The sequence below is a fragment of the Vulpes lagopus genome, chromosome 2 (assembly GCF_018345385.1).
Source record: "Vulpes lagopus strain Blue_001 chromosome 2, ASM1834538v1, whole genome shotgun sequence".
Taxonomy (NCBI): domain Eukaryota; kingdom Metazoa; phylum Chordata; class Mammalia; order Carnivora; family Canidae; genus Vulpes; species Vulpes lagopus.
In genome coordinates this window covers 39,541,344-39,568,816 of record NC_054825.1, presented here as the reverse complement: position 1 = coordinate 39,568,816, position 27,473 = coordinate 39,541,344, and the positions used below count along the sequence as shown (strand labels likewise).

Below are 27,473 nucleotides of genomic sequence, written 5' to 3'. Positions count from 1 at the left end.
CCTGCTCCTTATCTCCAGTTGATCAGTTTCCAAGGATTCATGTTTGCTCATTCCACCTTCATCACATCTAGGTCCACCTTACTGCTTGCCTTCTATTCCTCCCATAACTCCCGCGGTCTCCAGACACAATCATCCTCCATAAAGCCCTTATCCCCACTTGGGAACAATCTTAATCTTTCTAATGTATTCCCAGGCTCCTAATCCTATAATGGCTCCCCTCTGCCTATAGTCATCCCCAATGATGTTCCCAGTTTTTAACATCCTCTCTTACCCAAACACTATTTGGTTAAACATCTATTCCGACCTTCAACACTTGGCTTAATTTTCATTTCCTCTAAGAAGTCTTCGAAAACTTTAGGGTAGTTTATTCCCTTGTTTTATTAAATCATTATCACATCAGAGCTCACCTGTTTTTCCTTCTCCCACTAGACTCTAAATTTCTTGAGAATAAAAACCATATTAATTGTGGATTTTCAATATTTATGACAGAGCCTGGCTTATATTTTTGAATGTTTATATGTACTTATACATAAATAAAAATATATACACATACTGCTTACAATAGACATTAAATAAATGAGGAAGAGGATATTTAAAACATGGAAGTTTTACCTTTTGCCTATTCCGGACATTTTCTAGAAATGGAATCATACAACATATCAAACTCAACACCCAAAAAACAATCCAGTACAGAAATGGACAGAAGACCTGATCAGACACTTCTCCAAAGAAGACCTACACAGAGCCAACAAGCACATGAAAAAATGCTCCATATCACTTCTCATCAGGGAAATACAAATCAAAACAACAATGAAATATCCCTCTACACCAGTAAGAATGGCTACAATTAACAAGACAGGAAACAAAAAATGCTGGCAAGGATGTGGAGAAAGGGGAACCCCCTTGTACTATTGGTGGGAATGTGAACTGGTGCAGCCACTCTGGAAAACAGTGTGGAGGTTCCTCAAGAAGTTAAAAATAGAGCTACCCTATGACCCAGCAATTGAACTGTTGGGTATTTACCCCAAAGATACAGAAGTAGTGAAATGGCAGGACACCTGTACTCCAATGTTCATAGCAGCAATGTCCACAATAGCCAAACTGTGGAAGGAGCCAAGATGTCCTTCAACAGATGAATGGATTAAGAAGATGTGGTCTAACATATACAATGGAATATTACTCAGCCATCAGAAAGGATGAATACCTACCATTTACAATGACGTGGATAGAACTAAGGGGTATTATGCTGAATGAAATAAGTCAATTGGAGAAAGACAATTATCCTTTGGTTTTACTCATATGTGAAATATAAGAAATAGTGAAAGGGACTATAGGGAAGCTGGGTGGGGAAAAATTAGAGAGGAAGACAAACCATAAGAGACTCCTGACTCTGGAAAACAAAGGGTTGCAGACGAGGAGTTGGGAAGGGGGATGGGTGACGGGCATTAAGGAGAGCATGAGATGTGATGAGCATAGGGTGTTATACTGTATGTTGGCAAACTGAATATAAATAAATAAATAAATAAATAAATAGGTCTTTAGGTGGGTTCTAATCCAGTATGACTGGTGTGCATGTAAGAAGAGAAAATGAGGACATAGGTATCTGCACCAATTTAAAGTTTCAAAAAAAGAAAAAAAAAGTTTTCTATGCTCATGAGTGAAAAAATTTTTTTAAATAAATTAATTGGACAGCCCGGGTGGCTCAGCGGTGTAAGTTTTACTTATTCTAACATCAATAAATGACAATGAGATTATGAAATACAAAATCTGAAACTGGGAATTAAGAATGACAGCTAAAGCTTATACAACCTTCTACTTAATCTACATTTATAGCTCTTACACAGTATTAAGAAAATCCTACTCTGACACCTAAATACTTGCAAATGATGATGTTTTTTGTTTTTATTAGTTTCAGAGGTAGAAGTTAGTGATCCATCAATTGCATATAACACCCAGTGCTCATTACATCAAGTGCCTTCCTTAATGGCCATCCCACAATTATCCCTTCCCCCAACCCACCTCCCCTCCAGTAATCTTCAGTTTATTTCCTAGAGTCTAGTGTCTCTTATGATTTGAGCCTCTCGCAATTTTCATCTTATTTTTCCTTCCCTTCCCTTTTGTTCATCTGGTTTTTTTTTTTTTTTTTTAACATTTTTTTTAATCTTTATTTATGATAGTCACAGAGAGAGAGAGAGAGAGAGGCAGAGACACAGGCAGAGGGAGAAGCAGGCTCCATGCACCGGGAGCCCGATGTGGGATTCGATCCCGGGTCTCCAGGATCGCGCCCTGGGCCAAAGGCAGGCGCCAAACCGCTGCGCCACCCAGGGATCCCCATCTGTTTTGTTTCTTAAATTTCACGAGTGAAATCGTATGGTATTTGTCCTTCTCTGACTTATTTTGCTTATCATAATACCCTCTAGTTCCATCCATGTGGTTGCAAATGGCAAGATTTTGCTCTTTTTGGTGATTGAGTAATATTCCTGTGTGTTTTCATGTATGTGTGGGTGTGTGTGTGTGTGTGTGTGTGTGTGTGTGTAGCACATCTTCTTTATCCATTAACTGTTGATGGACAATAATGTTTTTAAACTGTTATTTTGAAGTTTAAGAATATTCTTCAGTGTTTTTAAACAGCAGTGGCGAGAGAACCTTAGTGCTATGGTCTGCACTAAAATGAGTTCTGTTGGTAAAATCTGCTGGTTAAAATATATTAAGCATTTTCATATTTGTGTGTGTTAGTTCTTTTATTACAGGCTTTTCACAGTTGAAAATATACTTTAGAAAAACAAGATGAGTCAAATTTCCTAAGAACCCTGAACCACTTCCACATAGCACAATTTGATCATTACTGTGTCCTTTTTTTCATCTCTTATCTGAGCTCTTACATTACTTTTCTCTGTTGTCAGTGGATCCTCACTTCCACAAGGCTGTCTGATTAATCCGGCTACAGCATAACCATTGTGTAGACAGACATTTTAACAATTTCTAATACCTATAGACTTAAGTCCAATTCCAAACACCTGAAGTCCTCTATGATATAGCTCCAATTCACTTGTCAAGTCTTCTCTTCCACCATTCCCCATCCAAATTCTAAGCAAACTATTTTCCATACTAACTCCCCCTTAGAGTTAGCTCATCTTTTTTTCTTTTTAAGATTTATTTATTTATTTATTTATTTATTTGAGAGATAAAGAGAGAGTAAGCATGGGGGTGGGAGAGCAGAGGGAGAGGAAGAGAGAGAATCTCAAACATATTCCCTCCTGAGCACAGAGCCCAATTGAGGGCTCAATCTCACAACTCTGAGATCATGATCTGAGCCAAAATCAAGAGTTGGATAGTTAAGTGACTGAGCCATCCAGGCACCCCTGTGCTCATCTTTTAGAGCTCAGCTCAAACCCCACCCTGTTCCATGTTGCTTCTACCTCTAACTATGATAAAGAATTCTATACTTAGGGTAGCCCGGGTGGCTCAGCGGTTTAGCGCTGCCTTCAGCCCAGGCCTGATCCTGGAGACCTGGGATCGAGTCCCACGTCGGGCTCCTCAGTGTGGAGCCAGCTTCTCCCTCTACCTGTGTCTCTGCCTCTCTCTCTCTCTCTCTGTCTCTCATGAATAAATAAAATCTTTAAAAAATAAATAAACAGAATTCTATAGTTAAAAAAATAATCACATCTAGACTAAGTTGTACAATAAAAGATTTTAAGTAATTCCTGTGAAATCTAATACAGAAACTAAAAAATGAGATGATTATTTAAAGCTACTACCCAATGAGGGAAAGAAATCTAAAATTGGATTATGAGGGGTGCCTGGCTGGGTCAGTTGGTGGAAAATGGGACTCTTGATCTCAGGGTCATGAGTTCAAGCTCCATGTTGGGTATAGAGATTATCTTTAAAAAAATCTTTAAAACTGGATTATGGTGGGGTACTGGGTGGCTCAGTCAGTTAAGCATCTGCCTTTGGCTCAAGTCATGATTCCACAGTCCTGGGATCGAACTCCGCATCAGACTGCCTGCTCAATGGAGAGCTGGTTTCTCCTCTCTCTGCCCATGTCTCTGCCTGTCTCTCTGTGTCTCTCATGAAAAAATAAATAAAATCTTAAATAAAAAATAAAAAAGAATTTTAAAAAAATTGGATTATGGTGATAGTTGCCTAACTCAGTAAATTAATTAAATATCACTGAATTAGGTGAGCACTTAAAATGGGTAAACCTTATACACTTCAATAAAGTTGTTTCTGCAAAAAAAGAAGCTACAGAAAGTATAAAATGATTACCAGGGGCTATTAAGAAATGGAGAGTTATAGTTTCTGTGTAAGATGATGGAAATTTTCTGGAAATGAACAGTGGTAATAATTGTACAATATTGTGACCGTACTTACTGCAATTGAAATGTATGCTGAAAAATGGTTATACAATAGCAAACTTTATATTTTGTATATTTAACCACAATTTTTAAAAATGAGGTTTAGAGATGTTAAGCTTGAGACACCTTTGGGACAGTAATGGTGATGTCTAAAGAATCTGAAAAGCTCAGAAGAGAGGGCAAAATTGGAGAACAATTTCAGGATATCGAACTATACACAACTTTGAACTTTAGGGACTAATCACTACCTAATATGTAGTGGATACTCAACAAACACTATTAATTGACTATAAAACAACAACAAAAAAAAACTAGTAAGTTTTTAGAAAAATGCTAAAAAAGTCAATTTCCGGGATCCCTGGGTGGTGCAGCGGTTTGGCGCCTGCCTTTGGCCCAGGGCGCAATCCTGGAGACCCGGAATCGAATCCCACATTGGGCTCCCGGTGCATGGAGCCTGCTTCTCCCTCTGCCTATGTCTCTGCCTCTCTCTCTCTCTCTCTGTGACTATCATAAATAAATAAAGATTAAAAAAAAAATGTTTAAAAAAAAAAAGTCAATTTCCTTATCAGCTGACAACGATTCATCTTACGGATATATTAAGTAAGCTATCATTATTTTTCTCCAACCTATAGACTTCTTAGTACTTTATATATCCAGAAAAGAGAAGGAGTTTCTATATCTTGGTGTGTTTTTCATGTTAATAAGTATCATAATAAACCAAGACATAAGAGTCTTCTCTCTTTATAGGTAAGAAGTAATAACTACCCGAATAGTTACTGTGTGATTGGCAGATGGTCTCAGGAGAGGGAGCCGAATCCCACACCTAGGCATTCTTCTCATCTCCTCAATAGGAGTTCCGAGCCATTTCTTATCTGGAGAAAGGTGAGGTGGAATGTATTTAAGTATCTTCCTTTCTGTCCTTTGATGCTTGAATTCACATTGTTCTTTTCTAAGATTAAAACAAATGTTTAAGTCACAAATCACTTACTACTTAAATTTCATTAGATATACAAGTACAAAACTTACCCAGAATATTATTGTTTAAAATGTGCTAAGGGACATTTTACCTGGGTGGCTCAGTCTGTTAAGCATCTGCTTTTGGCTCAGGTCATGATCCTGGGATCAAGCCCCGTTTTGGGCTCCCTACTCAGTGGGGAGTCTGCTTCTCCTCTCCCTCTGCCCCTCACCCCACTCTAGTGTGTGTGCATGCTCTCTCTCACTCTCAAATAAACAAATAAAATCTTTAAAAAAAAAAAAAGTACCAGGCTTCTCTTTCTCCTTGGTGTTTATAATCAAAAGAAAAACTTATAAAACTTATGGTAAAGCTAAAAAGCTTACTTTCAAGTCTGTGGAAGGAATTTCTTTTTTTTTTTTTTTTTTTTTATGGAAGGAATTTCTAAACACAGATATCACCTTCCAAAAAACAGGCCACGTAAGAATATGAGCAGTGCCCAGTTAAGTCATGATTCGTAGTATCAGCTACTTCCCAGGTTTCTAGACAATAATTTTTGACAAAGTGAACTTGTTATGGCACACATGATAGAAATTATGGAGAGTAAGCTTTAAGATTCCACATGGGATAACTGCAAAAATGTAAGCTTTATAATCAGACTGGGGTTTAAATCCCAGCATTACCACCCACAAGTTATATTTTCAGTGAATTCTTACTCAAACTTCAGTTTTCTCATTTTTAAAGTGAGTACAGTAACGCCTGCCTGTGCATCAGAGCATTAGAGAAAATGCAGTATACAAAGGCCTAGAAAAATGGATAAACAGAAGCCACTGTCAACCTAGTATTTTTATATTCTGATAATCCCCGCAAACTTCAGAAGGAAGATCATAAAACTAAAAAAAAAAAGGCCAATTAACAATATTTATTTAATCCTTGTTTTCTGTTTCTGGTCTTTTTGAACCTAGGTTTAAATTCACCATAAACAATTAACAGGCAATACAACTATTTCTTTGCTTCAGGATAAACCATAACTTTGTTAAACTCTTACAAAATTATGAAAGATGCATCACACTATTGGAGATATTCTTGTTGAAAAACATTACCTTTTGTCCTCTGCTTTGGGCATTCTCATGAAATGATCTGTGATTTTAGAATCCTTTTTCCCATGTTGCTTGGAATTCCTGCATTCTACATTCAGGCTAGAAGTACTTCCAGATGGTTTGGCATTTAAATCATTCATTCCACTGTGAGTCTCTCCTCCTTCAAATTGAAAATGTAATCGAATTTCACCTCCTTTAGAAGACCGTCTCCTCAACTCAGTGTCGGCTTCTCTTGCTTGGAACCTTGAAGGTTTACTTGCTGTTTGAGAGGAATTGCTATCTTCTTGCTCATCAAAACCTGGGCTTGTCTCTTCATCTGCTTCTGAGTCCTGACAACTATTTTTGGAATTATCTACATCCATTGGTGATTCAGGTTCACTTTCTTTCTCAAATGGAGGAGAATTTCCTAAAGTACTTTCTTGTCTACTCAATTTGTTGGCATTTTTCAGTTCAGTAGCAACATCCTCAGAGCCGATGTCTGACAAGGGACTCTCTGGCACCACATCTATATCTTCCTGCTGACAACCTGCACAGTCCTCTACTGGATGGCAAGACTTGCTGCACTTCTGGTGGCTTCTGGTTTCTCTGGCCTGTTCACCTTCTGTGGTCTGCTTTGCATTTTTAAAATTTACAGGTGTCAAAAATTTTTGGTTATCTCTACTTTCCTCACTATCTGTATCACTGCGATCATCATTTTGGGGTGACTGAGCAACGTTAGCATTACTGAACCGCTCTGGTACCAGAGTTACTGTCGAAGGTTCACTTTCTAAAAGCAGCTCTGTATGTTTCCCTTCATTTTGCCACTTACACATAGCTGCAGTCTGATGCTGGCTCAAATATTGTGTACTTTTTTCAACAGGTGATTTATCAAGACTTAGCTGAGAAACATTTTCTAATTTTTCCACACTATGTTGATAAAAGTTATCTTTTTGTACAGAACTCATCATGGATTCTACTCTTGTATTGTTGTTTTCTTTACTATGTAAACTACAACAGAATAGAAAGAACTAATGAGACAATAGAATTTACGATACAATAGAAAGAACTTATGGTATAAAAAATATCACTTATTCAACCCCTTTCCCACAGTGTTAGAGCAATAATTAAACTACTTGCAATTACCTAAACACAGTCTTTCATGACTCCATGACTTTGCACATATGCCTATTATCCCCTTTTCCCAACTCTATGCCTGGGAAACACCTGCCCTTCCTTTAAATGTTAAACTTCACTCACCTCCTGGCAGGCCTTCCTGCAATGGTAAAGCTAATTCTTTGTTCTATATGCTAACCACCACTGTTCTCTGTTTATACCTTTATTGTCCTATTTATCACACTATGTAATAATCATGTGTTCTTGCATCTGCCATCAGTATACTATAAGCATCTTAGAGACTCTGTAGGTCTCTTTCATCTCTGTAGGTCAAGTATATAGAACAGACTCTAGCATTTGAGAGACTAAAAACTTATTATTTATAAACTGAAAGAATAAATAAAGAAAAATGAGAAAGCAAGGAGAAAAAGTAGCATGAAGCAAGATAAAACATTCGTATATCATGTTACTCATTTTTCTATATAGGCATGTATACCTCTATACCTTTCTGATTCAGTTGTCTTGATTCCTTTAATGTCCATCCAACTGGTAATAGTCTTTTGTTTGAAAACTGTAAAAAAAAAAAAAAAAAAGACACATACCAAAACAATTATGTTTATGCATACCTGCCTTCAAAGAAAAAAATACCTATAGCAGCATTTATACATGTAAGGCATTGTGCTAGGTTTTGTGAATTAAAGAGATTAATCAATCATTCCTTCCACACTCAAGCATTAAGAGATTAAACAGAAATACAAATATAAATGCATTTGGCACACAGTGGAAAGTGACAGGCCCCTGAAAGAGCTGGTATGACCTAATGGATACAGGCTCTGAAATCAAATCACCTAGTTTCTAATCCTAGTTCTCCCAATGGATTCCTATGTGTCTTTGTGAGGGATCATTTTTCTGTTTCTCAGATTCCTTATTTGTAAACCTGCAAGTTAACAGTATCTATCCTGGGGTTATTATGAGGTGTTAAAGGCCCAATCTGGTATATACTAAGTAAATGTTGATTCATAACTACGTTTAGTATTAAAAAGGATCCTGATAAGGAATTAGGTATTTCCAAGAAAATACTATTTTAGGGAATTGGAGTAAGTGGGACAATCTGATAAACAGATTGAACTGTTCCTTGAAAATAAACATGTAGTCACATAAAGGGAAAATTGTAAGGCACCAATGGCAGGGAAATATAAAGAACTTAAAAAGAAAGCAATAGGGGACGCCTAGGTGGCTCAGTGGTTGAGCAACTGCCTTCGGCTCAGGTTGTGATCCCAGAGTCCTAGGATTGAGTCCCACACTGGACTCCCCACAGGGAGCCTGCTTCTCCCTCTGTCTATGTCTCTGCCTCTCTGTCTGTGCCTCTCATGAATAAATAAATAAAATCTTAAAAAAAAAAAAAGCAACTGAAAATATGATTGAAAAGTCAGCTAGGACCATATCACAGAGGTTCTTGAATAACCCACAAAAAGAGGTACAAAAAAAAGTCTCAGGTCACACTCAGAGCTGCATCCCAGAACAAAAATCTAGGAGGGTCCCAGTCATACATGATACATACCCTGGAGGGCAAATCTGAAGGGGCAAGAAGGAAGATTCTAATGGTAGAAACTAGAAAGGAAGTTACTGGTCTAGGTCAGTGTTTTCCAAACCATCTGAATCATTAGGGGGCTGGTAATTAATGGATCCTAGGGCCAGGCCCCAGACCCACTGAATCAATGTATGTGTGATGATGGGAGTCACTAGGGAAGCTGGAATCTATATTTTTTCAAAAAGTTATTTTGATGATCATCAACCAGGTTGGAGAACTAATGGCCAAGGACCAAAACTAGTCATTGTAAGAACAGAAAATAAAAGTTGAGAAATGAGTCATTACAGACTTTACAATGATAGAAGTTAAGGGTGACACTAGGCTTTAAGTCTGAGACTTGAAAGATGGTCACAGCATTAACTAAAAATGTAGACTATATATAAGACAACTGGATTTAGGGGAAAACATGATTAGATCAATTGTGAACATACCAAATTTGAGAAGCCAAAGAGATAATTCTATCTATCTATCTAATTAGGTAGATAATTTGTATCTAAAATTAGATACAAATAGCAAGACAATAGAAAAAGTAGAGTTGATGGCTCAGTAAAGATGCAATATAAATAAATGCAATCCACAATTTACAAAATCATTAAAAACAAGCATGCTTTCAAAATTAACTGTACTGCCTATGGATTAAATGTATATAATATCTTAGTATAAAAATATAAAATTTTAAAGATTCTCTACTATTCTCCAAGCTGCAATGTAAAAATCTATGCACCTTAAGTCACAGACTTACTCTACTCTTATTTATGTCTCCTCAAACACCATAACATGGGCAAAACGGATGCTGTTCCAAATACACGAAAATCAACAGCTTTATCACTGTATTTGAGCGCCATATCATTCCTTACATTCCTTACATAAAATGCAAAGAATTGCATTTAAAAAAACATTCCAACTAGTAAAAATCTTTGATCAGCATTTTCAAAATAGTTTCTATCACAAAAAAAGTAATTATATTTGATATTTCTTGTTAAATACCACTATTTCAGTGACTTAATTAAGTTAACAGAAAATCAGGCTTGAGAAAAAATTAGCTTCGATCAGAAGAGGGTGAACCACTTAATTTCAAGGCTTTTCAGTAGTTCTTTCTCTAATTTCATTACATCAAACACAAGAGAAAATCCTCAAATTACCCAGCAAGGAACCAAAAATTCACTTTTTGAGTCAGTGTGGAGTTCAAAACACCTTTCTCCATAAATATAAGGATTAGTGGTATGCAATTCAATAATTGCACATGAAGCATAGCACTACAAGGGCAAGTGTACAGAATCGAAAGACTGCATACAACATTATTTCATAAGAAATTATGTAGCGTTCTCCTGCAGTTCTGACACTGAGAATGTGTTCTCTCGCCAGCTTCAAGTTTCCTACTATAATTCCTGAAGCCTCTGAAAAGGATAAAAAATGAGGAACCAGAAATAAGGAACTGGTATTTCCTGATAACAAGACATTCTTCTGAGAGACCTATTTTTCTTTTCAATACCACTACTTCTGGCTTTCAAAGGTTTCTTTTGCAACACGCCACAAGACTGCTTTAGAACTTTACCCCCTTATTCCCGAAATGAACATAAAACTATGCTTCCCATGTTACCTGGTAACTTCTTTCTTTTTTACTAGAAATAATCACAGCAAACAAAAAGAAGAGCAATAAGAGGTGATAAAAATGATACAAGATCTGGAGTCAAACCAAATCTTGGACCAAAATCTTCACTCGGTCGCTTACTAGTATTTTTATTCTTTGAGCTTCTATTTCCTCACATATAAAATAGGTTTAACAATAAATATCTCCTGCAAGACTTATGTAGATCAATGAGAAAAAATAGTAGTGTTCAGTCTCACAAAGCAGAAACTCAACAAATGTATTCTCTCCAACACTTCCATCCAATCTCTTTTTCACTGAGATTAGTTCTCCAATTTTATTTTAATTTCACATCATTTACATGTAATCTCATTAGTAATATCACTCAGTAACCAGTGCATCTCAATGTTCAATGAGCAAATCAATTAGGGCTACTGATACACGCAAATGACACAAAAAGCTTTGAAATTCACCTGCATTACAAAGGAAAACCTAAATTTCACAAAAAGTACCCCCCCCCCCGCCCCCAGCAAGATAAGGTATGGGAAGAGTATGGTGAGATCAAAGAGTGATGGACAGTGGGAGTTTTGAGATGAAGAAAGAGGTCTGAAAATGCTTTTGACAGCTTTGAGGCTGAAGGAAAGATATGGAGGAAGGAGGACAAACTGTAATCACCACCACCCATCCTACACTTGGACCATGCCTGGAGCAGGGAGAGAAACTCTAGGTAGTTATAAAAAGCAGAGCTCCCATCAGAATGTGAATAGCACCTTGAATTTTGCCTGTATGCAGATTTGCAGATTTCAACCAATATAAGAAATATACCCAGGAAGGCAAATAACACAAAATTTGAAGATCTTGAATGAATGAATGAATGCCCATTTCCTTTTCTCACCTACTCTAACTATACATGAAAAATTTAAGTACAAAGTTCCTAATTTTTACCTGAGTAGTACTAATTACAAGAATTCCAATTTTTTTTAATTTTTTTTAAAATTTATTTATTTATGATAGTCACAGAGAGAGAGAGAGAGAGAGAGAGAGAGAGAGAGCCAGAGACACAGGCAGAGGGAGAAGCAGGCTCCATGCACCAGGAGCCCAATGTGGGATTCGATCCTGGGTCTCCAGGATTGCGCCCTGGGCCAAAGGCAGGCGCCAAACCGCTGCGCCACCCAGGGATCCCAAGAATTCCAAATCTGAAACAGTAGTTTTTGTTTAGACTTGAACATTCTAATTGATGTCCTGTTCCCAGTATACAAAAACATTTACACATACATGTAAAGTACAGCCCAAGTACTGATTTTGTTCCTCTTCTGCAAAAATCTGCAGAAAATAAAAAGATCCAACCATGAGGATTGACTGCTCTCCTCCAATAGAAACGAATTCTTCCACCTTTATATGCAAATAAAGTGAATGGGCCCACAAATTAGCCTCTCGCATAAGTCAGATACAGGACTTGGAGGTCACTCTCAGCTGCCCCTCTCCTCCACTCTCCCTCGCCAAGTTCTCTGAAATCTATGGCCTAAATCTTAAATCCATTCCTTCTTTTCCATCTTCAAAAGAGCACCAATATCAAAAGAACAGGTACATCACTTTTTAAACAACGGCATTCGTTTCCTGCAACTTGGTCTCCTTGTCCAGTCTTGACTTTCTCTAACCTAATGTTAAACAAAGGACTTTCTTAAGTGAGATACAGACAACATAAGAAAGTATCCTACGTTATAGGTATTTCATGAAACATGTTTGTAATGAAAATGGCGTATTTCCCCAGTTTATAGATTTCTTATTCTGTGTACCAAGTGAAATTTACACGGTGGACTGCAGTCAGAGAAGTCCAAAGGCCACCTAAGCCATCTTTTCTAAAATATTAACTGAATGTTATTTCCATTTTTAGAAGCTTTCAGTGGCTCCCCATTAACACAGAATAAAGTCTAAACTCTTTGAAATGGAACTAGTTTGTCCATAAGAAGTTCCGCCCTTCTTCCTGGCCTCATGTCCTGGCACTCCTGTCAGTCCTGTCATTGTATGCTCCAGTCCTACCACCTTTGCACATGCCATCCCTCTGCATATTTTTTCCTCTCCTTGATCTATACAGCAAATCCTGCTCATCCTTCAATATTTAGTTGAGATCTACTCCCCACTGCCTCTAAGTCCTGAGAGAACTAAGTTCACACCATTCACCCAAAGACTGACCTCTGTGCAGCCTCTTACACTGTTGACCAAAGCATCCTTTTGGAAATGCTCTCTTCCCTGTGTGACACAATAAAAGCCAGGCTTTCATCCTACTCTTCTGGCTGCTCCTCTTCAGTCTACTCTTAGATGATGATGTTCCTAAAGTTTCTGTCCTAGGTCACCTTTATTTTCTCTATGTGCTTTAAATAATCTAATTTACTTCTATAGCATCAATTATCACATTTATGCCAAGGATCCTCAAATCTATTTCCAGCACAAACATATTTATGAGGTACAAACCCATATATTCCGTTCTCTCTGAAACCATCCACTTCTTTCCTACTGCCCACAACCAGGTATAAACCATCATTATCTCCCACCTACACTAACTCCTTTAGCCTTGGACCTACACTTCTGCTCCCTTTCAATCCATTCTTCATTTTCTACACACTAGCCAGAGATCTTGGGGGCGGGGGGAGACGTGTCTGTGCGTGTGTGTGCATGTACATGAAGTCACTTCCCTATAGAAAACACATCAAAAGCTTCTCATTGTCCTTAAAGTTCAAAACCCTCAGCATTGCCCGTTATTTTCCAGTATGATCTGATCTTTGCCTACCTCCCTGCAGCCCCACCTCTCCTTACACTCTCCTGTTGACAGTATGCACCAGCTGCATTTTAGGAACACTTCCTTACTTCCTCTTTTCTAGGTAATTCTTCATCCTTTCTCAGTCCTCAAAATAAACTCTCTCATCTTCTGGGAGATTATCTTTAATCCCACAGATTGGATTAAGACTCCTGACTCCTACCATAATGATGTATGTCCCTCACCTGTCAGCATATCCATTACCCTTTATTATGTGGACTTGTAATTGTTTCATCTCTCCTGATAGATTTTAGGATCTGAAAACAGAGGCCAAATTACTCTTATTCAACACTGTATGCCCAAAAAAGTACAATGCCAGCCAGTACTAACAGCTCTGCACCCCCAGGACAAAGAATCTGAATCAAGAGAAGTTGTGACCTTTGTAGCTTTCCTTCCATCTAGAGGCCGAAGTTTCACATACACAATTAGACTTCCTTAACAACTAAGGCAACTTCTCAGCAAACCCGAGGGAACCAAACAGGTGGCGTCTACTGCCACTTTCCTTCTTGTGAGTGACTACTCATCGGGGTTTCTCACACCACCAATCCCAACGGGGAAAATGCGGCCGCATTCCCCTACTAGTGGCCTTAGTGGCTTAGCAAGAGGACCTCAGACTGGTAGACACAAGACCAGAAAGGGATGGAGTCCCTGTGCCCCCTACAAAGACCAAGATGAGGTTTGGGCCGAAGCGAAGGACAAAGTTCTTTATTTCCCCACGTACCAAGCGAGGTGGAGCTGCCTCTGTGCGGTCCCGCCCGCCCCGGGACGCAGCCTGAGGAGGACGGTGGGACCCTGAACTGCACGGGGGCGTCCTTGGGATCGAGGACGCGTCTCTGCCTGCTGGGGAAGCTCCGGGCGTCCGAGGCGGCCGGCGGAGAAGTTGCAGCGGCGCCCCAGCGGGGTCGCTTGGTGCAGGGCTCACAGCCGGGGCCCGCACTCATGCTTGGGACCCGCAGCGCACAGTCCCCGGGCCGGCCGCGGGGAGAGCCTCATTCACTAACCCTGAGAGGGACGGACTGCGCCTCCTCCTCGGCGCGTCCAGGCACCATTCCCTCTCTGCCGCTGCCTGCTTCTGCAGTTGCTACTCCGCCGGCCTCCCGAGCCAAGCCCTAGCCAGTCGCCTGCCTTCCCTCTTCCACAGGCACCCCCACCTGCCTCAGGATGCGCCGCTTTGACTCTGGCTCGGCTCACTTGCCCACCACCGGAAGGCTGCCACAGGCGCTTCCGGTTTCCGGGACGTACAGTGTCGCAAAGCGGAACTGCAAGGATTAGCGGGTACCGGCTCCCGGAAGGTCACCGTGTGAAGGAGGAGGGGGTAACCCGGGTCTCCCTGCTGTTTCAGGGGCGCAACGGCCGAGCAGACGAACCCGGCCTAAGGCGGTGGTGATAAGCGGACGGGCAGTTTCCTGCGACACCATGGAGAGCGGCGGGGGAAGCGGGAACAAAACCACCGGGGGCTTGGCCGGCTTTTTCGGAGCCGGCGGGGCAAGTTACTCGCACGCGGATTTGGCCGGAGTCCCGCGTAAGTATCGGGCCTAGCTTGGGAACATTTCTTACTGGTTCTTGCGACCCTTTCAGACGAATAGCGTCCTCTGTCCTTTTTTTGGCTGGCGTTCACTCCTTTCGGTACCAGTGATGGAGTTAGTGTGTTCGCGCTGCCGCCCTTTCAACATTGAACGAGTTTTTGCAGCCGTGGATCCCCGAGCAGTTCTGTCCGACCTGGACTCGGGAGACGTTGCCTCTTTTCTTCCTTTCATGTCCCAGCCTGGTGCCTTCTCTTTCCTCTCACACATTCCTTGTGCTTTGGGCTGTGTGCTTGACTCTAGATTAAGAGGTGAGCCTCGCTCTGCAAGTAAGTACATTCCAGATAGCTTGGAAGTAACTTTTAAGCACAAAGTCTCGTGTTTCGAAACTGAAAGGTAGCCGTCAGGTCAAAGCATTTAATATTGAATATAGGCAAGAAAGAAATTTGAATCGTGCCATCTGGGGGAGCTGAGAAGTGAGCTGCACTTTAAAGGTCATTTATGGACTTGAAAAAAGAAGCCAGGTAAGAAAGGAAAAATACGAGATCAAAAGTGCAGAAGCATGAATACCCTGCCTGTACCCTCGATCCTGTGAATACATCTTCCAGTATTAAGTTGAACGTGTTCAACTTATCCAGGTCTTTTATGCTCAAGAACAAAAGAGCCCTAGTGTCATCTCTGTCAAAACTGAATCTGGAACACATTTTTCATATAATAAGTCTCCTGAGGTCTGGGTTTTGGAGCGCAAAGGGCACTCACTTCCTTAATGTGATAAGCATTGTTACATTAATTTGATTACAATTTTAAGGTAAATTAAGAGGTCGAGGGTGAACACCATTCATTGAGCACCTGAAATGGGCCAATGACTTTTCTGGGTGCCGGACTACCGATGGTTAAAGGAGAGATGATTGCTGCTTTCGTGGAGTTTACATCGTATTGAAGTGAGCCAAGTAACACAAACACTTCAGTTAGTGATAAGTTTATGTAAAGGCATCAAAACAAAATCGAGAAATGATGAAAGCAGCACACCATTTTAGAATGGGTCAGGGAAAGCAGCTAGAGGATGTTGACGTTTGAACTATGACCTGAATACAATACAAATGCTAGGAATGGGGGGCAGGTGTACAAGGGAAAGAGGTTAGTCCAAATGCCCTGAGGAAAAAGAACACTTGACACGTTTAAAGGACAACTGATAGGCCTGTGCATCTACAAAGTTGCAAGGAAATTGGAGCCGTAGGAGGTCATGAGATCAGGAGGACAAGGAATGGCCATTAATGCAGTGTTTTATAAGCCATGGTAAGGATTTTGGATTTGATCACAAGTGTGAATGGAAGTCATTCGTGCTGTTTTCTTTTCTTTAAAAAAAAAATCACTTTAGTTGTTATATACAAAATGAATCAAAGGGACTAGAGCAAGTTAAGGAGTCTGTTTAAGTAGATTCTTACTGTAGCCTAGGTGAGATTTAGTGATTGGACTAAAACGATAGCAGTAAGGGTGGTGGTAAGGAACAGTTCAGGATGAATATTGAATATAGAATTAGTAGGGCTTTCAATTGATGAAAAGACTAGAGTCATGGGTATTTCACAAATTTGTGAGCAATCAACAGATGCGCAAGAATTCAAGAGTTAAATTTAGAATGTGAGAAAGTTATTTTCCCGGATAGATTTTTCCATTTTCAAAGTTAGTGGGGTTCAAATCTGGCTCTCTGAGAGTTTCCATTTTCTTTTGTCCTTACCCACATTCCTTTGGTGATAACCCAAGAATGCTCTACACTGCCACAGTAAATGACCTTTGTCAGCAGCCGTCCATACTAAGATTTGAAGGAAGTACCTTAAAATATTTATGTATAATACGTAACCTGAACACTGTTTTTCCCATGGAATTGATTGGTCTCTTATCAGTCTTATTTTGCAGTTTGTATAGATGTCAAGCATCCTTGTGACAGAGTAGAGGAAATTAGCTTTATAATTAACTTGAGCTATGCTTCCTGCTACTTTATTTGATCCACATTATTGCCAGTATCTCTTTGGTATGAGAGCCTGAGCCACTCATGAAAGACCTGGTTTGAGGACGTCAGGAGGAGACACCCCTAAAACTGCCACACAAGACAGGAGAAGCATAGAAAAGCAGAGAATTTCATATTCAGTGACCCTGAAAATCAAAATTGCAAAACACAAGAAACAGCATAATTAACACTGAATGAAATAACTTTTTAAAATTTCATTGCAATGTGATGTTTTCTTTCTAGTGACTGGTATGAACCCTCTGTCTCCTTATTTAAATGTGGATCCACGATACCTGGTGCAGGTAAGATTAAGGCTAGTCCTTTTATGAATTTACTAGTTTGGTCATGTATCTTACCGCTAAACAACAACAAAAAAAAAGCCAGGTTCTTAGACTGACCAGATCTATGATACATATTTCTGGAGGCATTAACTCTGGTCTCCATTCACCCTTTTTTATTTCCTTGGAAATTCTGGAGATTTGACTTGCGTCTCCCTGATACTAATTAATTAATTCCCTTTAAAGGTTTTTTGGGGTCTCAGGTGGGGTTTTTTTCTTTCCCATTTAAAGATATTAAATATTTTCCCGTTAAAAATTAAAATATACTAACAAAATTTACCATCTTATCTATTTTTCAGTGTAGTGTTCAGCTTTATTAACTACATTTATAATATTATGGAAGAATTACCACCTCCCATATCCAAAACTCATTTCATGATATAAAACAAACTGTACCTATTAAAAAATAACTTCATTCTACCATTCCATTCACCTATCCCATGGCAACCACCCTTCTGTTTCCTCTAATTTGGGTAACTAAATACCTCAAATAGGTGGAATCATACAGTATTTGTCCTTTGTGATTGGCTTATTTCATTTAGCATGCTGTTCTCAAGTTTCATCTATGTTATAGCATGTGTCAGAATTTCCTTCTTTTTAAGGCTGGATAAAATTAATCGAATAATATTCCATTTTGCTTATCCATTCCTCAGTCCCTGGATTGCTTCCATATCTTAGCTTTATGAATACTGTTATGAACATTAGTGTACAAATGTCTCTTCCTGATCCTCCTTTTGATTCTTTTAATTATATATCCAGAAGTGAAATTACTGGATCTTAGGGAAATTTTATATTATATATTAATTGAGGAACTACCATTCTGTATTCCATAGCACTGTACCATTTTACATTCCCAAGAACTGCACAAAGGTTGCAATCCTCACCAACGCTTGTTATTTTCTGTTTTGTTTTTTTTTAATCATAGCTATGCTAATGGGTAATGAGGGTGGTGGTCATTGTGATGTTGAGCATCTTTTTATAAACCTATTGCCCGTTTTATACTTCGGAGAAATGTTTATATAAATCCATTATCCATTTTTTAATTGAGTCTTTATTGTTGTTGAATCTAAGTTTTCCATATGTTCTGAATGTTAACTCCTTATCCATGATTTGCAAATATTTTCTCCCATCCTGTGGGTTACCTTTTTACTATTCTGATACTGTCTTTTGAGGCACAAAATTCTTTAAATTTTACAGAGGTCAGTTTTTCTATTTTTTTCTTTTGTTGCCTTTGCCTTTATGGTCAGATCCAAGAAGTCATTGCCAAATCCAGTGTCACAAAACTTTTCCCCTATGTTATCTTCTAAGAGTTTTATGGTCTTAGATGTTACATTTAGTTCAGATCCATTTAATTTTTGTATTAGGTTTTAGGTAATCATCTAAATTCATTTGATTACATAGATATCCAATTTTTAAAGCACTATTTGTTAAAAAGAGTGTCTTTTCTCTTGGAATGGTCTTAGCCCTCTTGTTCAAAATCATTGGATCAGGGACGCCTGGGTGACTCAGCAGTTGAGCATCTGCCTTTGGCTTAGGGCATCATCCTGGAGTCTCACATCAGGCTTCCTGCATGGAGCCTGCTTCTCCCTCTGCCTATGTCTCTGCATCTCTTTCTGTGTCTCTCATGAATAAATAAATAAAATCTTTAAAAACAAAACAAAATCATTGGACCATATATGTGAGGGTTTATTTCCAGGTTCTGTAATTTGTTTCATTGGTCTATATGTCTGTCTTTGTGTCAGCATCACACTTTTGATTACAGTAACCTTATGGTGAGTTTTGAAATCAGGAGCATGGTGATTGTTCTTTTTCTTTTCTTTTCTTTCTTTCTTTCTTTCTTTCTTTCTTTCTTTCTTTCTTTCTTTTTTTTTTTTAATTTTTTTTTATTTATTTATATTTATGATAGTCACAGACAGAGAGAGAGAGGCAGAGACACAGGCAGAGGGAGAAGCAGGCTCCATGCACCAGGAGCCCGATGTGGGATTCGATCCCGGGTCTCCAGGATTGCGCCCTGGGCCAAAGGCAGGCGCCAAACCGTTGTGCCACCCAGGGATCCCTCTTTCTTTCTTTCTTTTCTTTTTTTTTTTTTTTTTTTTGTTCTTTTTCAAGATTGTTTTAGCTATTAGGGATTCATTGAGATTCTGTATTTATTATAGGATGGGTTTTTCTATTTGCAGAAATATCATTGGTATTTTGATAGGGATTGCATTGAATCTATAGATTCTTTTGAATAGTATTGACATCTTAACAGAATAAAAGTCTTCCAACCCACAGACATGGGATATGTTTCCATATATTCAAGTCTTTAATTTCTTTTAAGAGGTTTTATGGTTTTCATTGTGTAAGACTTTCACCTCCTTGGTTAAGTTCATTCCTAAGTATTATTCCTTTTGGTGCTATTATAAAAGGAATTGCTTTTGTAATTTCTTTTTCAGATTGTTCATTATTAGCACATGGAAGTCCTTTTAATTTTTTGTGTTGATTTTTTTGTATCCTGCTACTTTGCTAAATTTATTAGATCTAACATATTTTCTTAGTGCCATGTGTAGGATTTTCTATGTATAAGATCATTTTATCTACAAAAATAAGAAATTTTGCTTCTTCCTTTCTGATTTGGATACCGTTTATTTCTTCTTGCCTAATTGCTGTGGCTAGAACATTTAGTACAAGTATCCTTCACTTTTTGAAATTCACATCGTTCCACTTTTATGAGAGACCTACATTATGTAGATCTGAATCTAGTACCTGTTTACGCTGGCCAAAAGAAATCAGAAGAGGATTTTTGCTTTTACCAAAAAAGTGAAAAGCAAAAATAGCATTCAGCATTTGCTCTGCAGTGAACTCTTCTAATGGCACCTTTCAAGCCATTAGACCCCCCCTTCCTGGGGGTCTACACTCAGCATTTCAGCATTAAGAGATCGCAGCTTTGAACTATGTGAGCCTCTGTGCTTTATCTTTGTTCATCTGATAGCAAGCTGTGTCCTAAAGTATGAGAAAAGCCTGAGAGGTTATCTTTTGGGTCTGGGAATACTCCATTTTTCCATGTAAGTTGATGAGAATTGCTTCTTCACATTATGCCATTTTGACTTACAGAAGATTTCATGGGAATGCTCTACTCATAGATAATCAGGGGAGGCTTGTACTATCTCAAACACAAGAGACAGAAATGGTCGTCCTTGCCTTTTCCTGATTTTTGAGGGAAAGTTTTTATCTTTTACCTTGGAATAAGATGTTCATTCTGGGCTTTCCTTATATGGCTTTTATTATGTTGCAGTAGTTTTCTTCCTAGTCCTAGTTTGTTGAATTTTTTTAGTCATAAAAGTGTGTTGGATTTTGTTAGATGCTTTTTTTTTTTTGCAGTAGTTGAGGTGATCATATGCTTTTTTTTTTTTTTCCTTCTTTCAGAGTGGTGTATTACGTTGGTCAGTTTTCATGTATTGGACCATCCTGCATAACATGAATAAATCCCACATGGTCATAGTTTGTAATCCTTTTAGTATGCTACTGAATTTGGTTTCCTAGTATTTTATTGAGAATTTTGTGTCAGTGTTGATAGGAGATATTGGTCTGTAGTTTTCTTGTAGTGTCCTTGTCTGGCTTTGGTGTAAGAGTAATGCTGGCCTTAAACAAAGTATTGCCTCCACTTTAATTTTTGGAAAAGTTTTAAAAGAATTAGTGTTTTTTCAATGTCTGGTAGACTTCACTAGTGAAGTCATTAGGTCCAGGGCTTTTCTTTGTTTCTTTTTTGAGAGAGAGAGAGAACACAGGGTGGAGGTGGGGCAGAGGGAAAGGAGAGAAAATCTAAAGCAGGCTCCAAACCCCCGCACAGAGTCTATGTGGGATTTAATCTCAACCCTAAAGTCATGATGAGCCAAAATCAAAAGTTGGACCCTTAACCAACTAAGCCACCCAAGTGCCTCTGTTGTGACAGTTTTTATTCCTGATTTCAGTCTTCTTACTAGTTAGTTATAGGTGTATTTGGATATTCTGTGTCTTGGTGAGTTTTGTATCTCTAGGAATTTATGTATTTCATCAAGGTTATCTAATTTGTTGGCATGCAGTCTTTCATAGTATTTTTAATTCTATAGAATTAATAGTGACTTTCATGTCTGATGTTAATATTTTGAGGGGTTTTTTTTTCTTGTTCATTTAGCTAAAGGTTTTTCAATTTTGTTTCTCTTCAAAGAACCAACTTTTGGGTTCATTGATTTTTTTTTCTCTACTGTTTACTTTTTTATTTTTATCTTCTCTAATCTTTATTATGCCCTTCTGCTAGCTTTAGGTTTAGTTTCCTCTTTTTCTAGTTCCTTATGTTGCAAAGTTAGGTGTTTTGTTTTTTTTTTAAAGTTAGGTGGTTTATTTGAGATCTCTGATTTTTTTTTTAAGATTTTATTTATTTATTCATAAAAGACACAGGAGAGAGGCAGAGACACAGATAGAGGGAGAAGCAGGCTCCCTGTGGGGGGGCCCAAAGCAGGACTCGATCCCAGGACCCGGGATCATGACCTAAGCTGAAGGCAGACGCTAAACCACTGAGCAACCCAAGCGTCCCTCTCTGAATTTTCTTTTTATTAATAAGCATTTATAGCTCTGAATTTTCCCCTTAACACTGCTTTGACTGGATCTTATAAGTTTTGATGTATTTTCTTTTTTATTCACAATTATTTTCTAATATCTCTTATGATTTCTTTGATCTTTTAGTGGTGTATAGTTGTATTTAATTTCCATGAATTTGTGAATTTTTCATTTTATTTCTGTTACTGATTTCTAACTCATACTGTTGTGGTTGGAGAAGATACTTTGTATGGTATCTTTTAAAATGTATTGAGACTTAATTTGTGTCTTAACATATAATCTGTCCTGGAAAACGTCCCACATGAATTTGAGAATAAGGTCTATGCTATTATTGTTAGGTAGAGTGTCTTGTATATGTCTCTTAGATCCGTTTGTTCTTTTTTTTTTATTGTGTTAAGTCCTCGTTTTTATTATCTTTGGTCTGGTTATGATAGTTATTCATTATTGAGAAGAGAATATTGAAGTTTCTAATTCTTACTGTAGAAATTTCGATTTCTGCCTTTAATTCTGCTATTTTATACTTAATATATATTAACGATCTATTACTAGGTATGTAAATGTTTATGATTGAATCTTTCTGTTGTATTAAACCTTTTATTAATATTCTCTGTCTTTTGTGACTTATTGATTTAAAATCTATATTTTCTGATATTAGTATGGCCACGCTACTGTCTTTGGTTATTATTTGCATGGAATATCTTTTGCTGTCATTTCACTTTGAATCTTTTTGTATCTTTGGGATTAAAGTAAACCTCGGTGTAGTTGGATCCTGGTATTTTATCTATTGTGCCAGTCTTATATCTTTAGTTAGAGAGTTTGATCAATTTATATTTCAATGATTGTCTATAAGGAAGGATTTCTATCATTTTGCTGTTTGTTTTCTAGCTTTTTTGTCCCTCATTTCTTGCATTACTATATTTTGTGTTTGCTTGATTTTTTTTTTCCAGTGCAATGTTTAAATTTCTTAATTTCCTTTTGTATATATTCTATAGCTATATTCTTTGTAGTTACCAAAGGGATTACACTTGATATCCTGAAATTTTAAATCTAATTTAAAATCTAATTAAATCTAATTTGATCTAATCTTAAATTTGAATTTTTACTAGTTTAGCTTTAATTACATACAAAAACACTACTTCTGTAACAAGTGTGTACCCCTTCTCTCAGTTGTTAATGTCATAGATTTACATCTCTATACATTGTGTGCCCCAAGACATAAACTATTCTTTTTTGTTTTGTTTTTTTAAGATTTTATTTGTCCCTTCATGAGAGACACAGAGAGATAGGCAGAGAGAGAAGTAGGCTCCCTGCAGGGAGCCCAATGTGGAACTCAGTCCTAGGACCCCGATATCATGCCTGAGCCAAAGGCAGATGCTCAGCCACTGAGCCACCCAGGTTTTCCCTAATGATTCTTTTTTTTTTTTTTTTTCCTAATGATTCTTTTATATATTTTAACATCCAAAATTTTGTGGAAAAGAAAATGTAGAGTTTGAAACCAAAATTACAATAATGCTCTTTTTATAATTGCCCATGTATTTGCCTTTATTGAAATCTTTCTCTCTCCATAAGGATTTGAATTGTGATCATATCTTGCAGGACAGGTCTAGTAGTTAAACTTCCTCAGCATCTGCTAATGTCTGAATATTTCCTTCACTTTTGAAGGGCAGTTTTGATGGATGTAGCATTCTTGGTTGACAGGTTTTTTTCTTTTAGCATTTTAAATGTATTGGCGCCTTGCCTTGTGGCCTCCAAACTGTCTCTCTCAAGAAATCTGATAGTCTTATTGAGGATCTCTTATTTGTGACAAATTGCTTCTTTCTTGCTGCTTTCAAGATTCTTTCTTTTTCTTAGGCTTTTAAATTTTTACTCTTAATGTGTCTCAATGTGAGTATCTGATTTTATCTTGAATGTTCATTGAACTTCTTGGATGTTCATATTCATCTCTTTCATCAAATTCCAGAAGTTTTCAGCCATTATTTCTTCAAACATTCTCTCCTTCTTCTGGGACTCTCACAGTCTGTGTTACTCAAGTTTGTGGTATTTCACCAGTACCTTAGGTTCTGTTTGCCATTTTTCAATCATTTTCTTCCTGTTGCTAAGACTCAATAGTTTATATTGTCCTGTCTTGAAGTTTGGTAATTCTTTCTGCCTACCTAAATCTGCCTATGAATCCCTCTAGTGAATCTTTCAGTTACTGTACTTCTCACCTCCAGAATTTCTTTTTGTTTTTTTTTGTTTGTTTGCTTGGTTTTGTTTTTTTAGATTTTCTTTTTCTTTATTAATATTTCCTTTCCATTCCATTCATACATTGTTTTGACATTTTCTATATCTTCTTTAGTTCTTCAACCATCTTTAAGACAGTTGTTTTAAAGTCTTTGCCTAGTAGATCCACCATCCGGACATGCAGGTGGTACGTTTTTGTTGATTTTTTTGTTTTTCCTTTGGATGTCACCCTTTTCTATTTTTCTGTATGCCTAGTGGTTTTTGTTGTTGAAAATTGACATTTGAATCTAATAATGTGCTTCTGGAAATAAGATGTTCTACCTTCCCCAGGATTTGCTCTTTGATTATTACTTTTGTTTACTCTTTTGAGGTTTTTTTATTAATGTGGTATGTCTTTGTGCCAAGGACCAGCCTACAGTATAAATTTAGGTATTTCTTAGTTCTTTTCTGAGCCTGCACTTTTCCAGGTCATGTGTTATTACTTTCTTATTTTACCCTTATGCACAGTTGCTTTTGAATGTCCAGTCTTTAATATCTGGCTCCCAACAATGGGGAAAAGAGAGCTTGAAAGGGAAACAAAAAGGGGAGTAGCTCTTATTTAAATTCCCTGGAAGTCTGTGGGGGTTGGGGGACATGCAACAATAGCTTTGTATCTCTGTGATCAGAGCACAAATTAAAGGTTTATTTTTTAAAACAACAGGAACTAATTTTTAAAGCACACCAATAGGGCAGCCCTGGTGGCTTAGTGGCTTAGCGCCGCCTTCCGCCCAGGGCATGATCCTGGAGACCCGGGATCAAGTTCCATGTCGGGCTCCCTGCATGGAGCCTGCTTCTCCCTCTGCCTGTGTCTCTGCCTCTCTCTCTCTCTCTCTCTCTCTTTGTCTCTAATAAATAAAATCTTTTTTTTTAAAAAAAAAAAAAGCACCCCAATAAAAATATTGAAGTGTATAGTTGCAAAGTTGTAAAAAATTGTTAATGGTAAGTTATTTAAGTGGGAAATAGTAACATAAATAGTAATTAAATTCTATAAATGAGAATGTAAAATCTGGGAATCTTAACGAAATCTTGAACCAGATATTTACGTTAAAAAACACATGTGTTGGGATCCCTGGGTGGCGCAGCGGTTTGGCGCCTGCCTTTGGCCCAGGGCGCGATCCTGGAGACCCGGGATCGAATCCCACATCAGGCTCCCGGTGCATGGAGCCTGCTTCTCCCTCCGCCTGTGTCTCTGCCTCTCTCTCTCTCTCTGGGACTATCATAAATAAATAAAAAATTAAAAAAAAAAAAATTAAAAAAAAAAAAAAACACATGTGTTGGGACAGCCTGGGTGGCTCTTTGGTTTAGTGCCGCCTTCGGCCCGGGGTGTGATCCTGGAGCCCTGGGATCGAGTCCCTCATCGGGCACCCTGCATGGAGCCTGCTTCTCCCTCTGCCTGTTTCTCTGCCTCTCTGTGTCTCTCATGAATAAATAAATAAATAAATAAATAAATAAATAACCTTTTAAGAATGTATATTTCTACTTGAATTCATTTTACTTTATATTAGATTATTAATCTAATATATTAATATTATTAACTAATAATATGTTATAATATGATGTATAATATATAATAATATATTAAACTATTAATCTTTCTATTAGATTATGAATTTATTTATTTGAGATATAAGGGAGAGGGGCAGAAGGAGAGAGAACCTCAGACTCCTCACTGAGTGCAGAGCCTGACAAGGGGCTCCATCCCAGGATCCTGAGATCATGTCCTATGCCAAAACCAAGAGTCGGGGATCCATGGGTAGCTTAGTGGTTTAGCGCCTGCCTTTGGATTAGGGCACGGTCCTGGAGTCCCGGGATCGAGTCCCGCATCGGCCTCCGGCATGGAGCCTGCTTCTTCCTTTGCCTGTGTCTCTGCCTCTCTCTCTCTCTCTCTCTCTCATGAATAAATAAATAAAATCTTAAAACAAAACAAAACCAAGAGTCAGAAGCTTAACTGACTATACCACCCAGATGCTCCCTATATTTTAAGGTTTACATTTGCTTCAGCCTCTCTTTTTTGTTATTTGGAGAAGATGGTAATTCAGCACAGGTTAAGTTGCAAATTGCAGTGTTTTTTTAAAGCTCAATTTACAACAACAGGATATTAGACTAAACTGATCAAGACACTACAAAGAGTATTGGATATCTCGGGAATGCAAGATTAATTTAACATCTGAAGATCAACATGCTAAGTTATATCAGGAAAGAATAAAAGAAGAAACTCAGTAGACATAGAAAAACATCTGACAAAATTCAGTGTTCTTTTGTGATAAAAACGTTCATTAAGCTAAGAATAGGGACATCTGGGTGGCTCAGCAGTTTAGCGCCTGGCTTCAGCCCAGGGCATGGTCCCAGAGTCCCAGGATCTAGACTTGCATCAGGCTTCCTACATGGAGCCTGCTTCTCCCTCTGCCTATGTCTCTGCCTCTATATATGTCTCATGAATAAATAAATAAAATTTAAAAAAAAAAAAGCTAGGAATAGAGGAAAACTTCTTCAAACTGACAGGTGGCATTTGTAAAGTAACCAAAGCTAACATCAAATGTAATGATGAAAGACTGAATACCAGTAATTAGGAACAAGACTCTTATCTACTATCTTCATTTCTGTTCAGTATTTTTTACCCAGGGCAGTTAGGCAAGAAAATGAAGCAGCATTCAGATTGATAAAAGTAGAAGTAAAACTAGATAGATATTTGCAGATGGCATGGTCTTATCTATAGAAAATCCTCAGTGTGCTCAGTTAAGCCTCCGACTCTTGACTTTGGCTCAGGTCATGATCTTCAGGGTCCTGAGTTGAGCCCTGTGTCAGGCTCCATAATCAGTGTGGAGTCTGCTTATCCCTCTCCCTCTGCTCCTCCTACATGTGTTCATGTGTGCACTCTCTCAAATAAATAAATAAAATCTTTAGGAAAAAAAGGAAGAAAGAAAATTTTTACAGAAACCACAAAATACTATTAGAAATAATAACTTCAACAAAGCTTCAAGTTAGAAGATCAATATACATACTCAAGTTATTTTTTAACCAGTAATAATAGACGCTACAAAAATGAAAGTACAAAAACAATTTGATTTACAACATCATCAAAAAGAATAAAAAATTTAGGAATAAATTCAAGGAAATACAAAAGTTATACTCTGAAAAATATGAAACTTTGAAAAAACCTGAAAGAAGACTTAAATAGAAAAATCAGAAGGTTGCATTTTTTGGGTAGAGAATATTATTAAAATTACAATAATCTACAAATTTCTATGCAGGTTCAGCACAGTTCCTTTAGAAATCT

General features: G+C 37.9%; 2 protein-coding genes across 6 annotated transcripts in view; one reads left to right on the top strand and one right to left on the bottom strand.

Moving 5' to 3' along the window:
- The window catches only part of PARG (poly(ADP-ribose) glycohydrolase), a 117,202-nt gene extending 102,487 nt beyond the window's left edge, over positions 1–14,715 (bottom strand). For 2 of the 5 annotated variants that reach the window (XR_005985907.1, XM_041742538.1), the window contains exons 1-4: positions 14,215–14,681; positions 8,004–8,070; positions 6,411–7,394; positions 5,121–5,304 (exon numbers count right to left, since the gene is read on the bottom strand). Coding sequence is in view for 4 of the 5 variants with exons in the window: in XM_041742538.1 (XP_041598472.1) it covers positions 5,121–5,304; positions 6,411–7,394; positions 8,004–8,070; positions 14,215–14,434 (1,455 nt within the window). In the remaining variant the exon portion in view is untranslated. Of the gene's footprint in view, positions 1–5,120; positions 5,305–6,410; positions 7,395–8,003; positions 8,071–14,214 lie in introns of all 5 variants that reach the window. The other 3 variants (XM_041742540.1, XM_041742541.1, XM_041742539.1) reach the window with 3 other exon arrangements.
- Positions 14,716–14,763: 48 nt separating this feature from the next.
- The window catches only part of LOC121483994 (mitochondrial import inner membrane translocase subunit Tim23), a 34,358-nt gene continuing 21,648 nt past the window's right edge, over positions 14,764–27,473 (top strand). The window contains exons 1-2 of the mRNA XM_041742549.1: positions 14,764–15,015; positions 17,265–17,323. Of these exons, the coding sequence (XP_041598483.1) occupies positions 14,910–15,015; positions 17,265–17,323 (165 nt within the window). The 5' untranslated portion in view covers positions 14,764–14,909. The remainder of the gene's footprint in view (positions 15,016–17,264; positions 17,324–27,473) is intronic.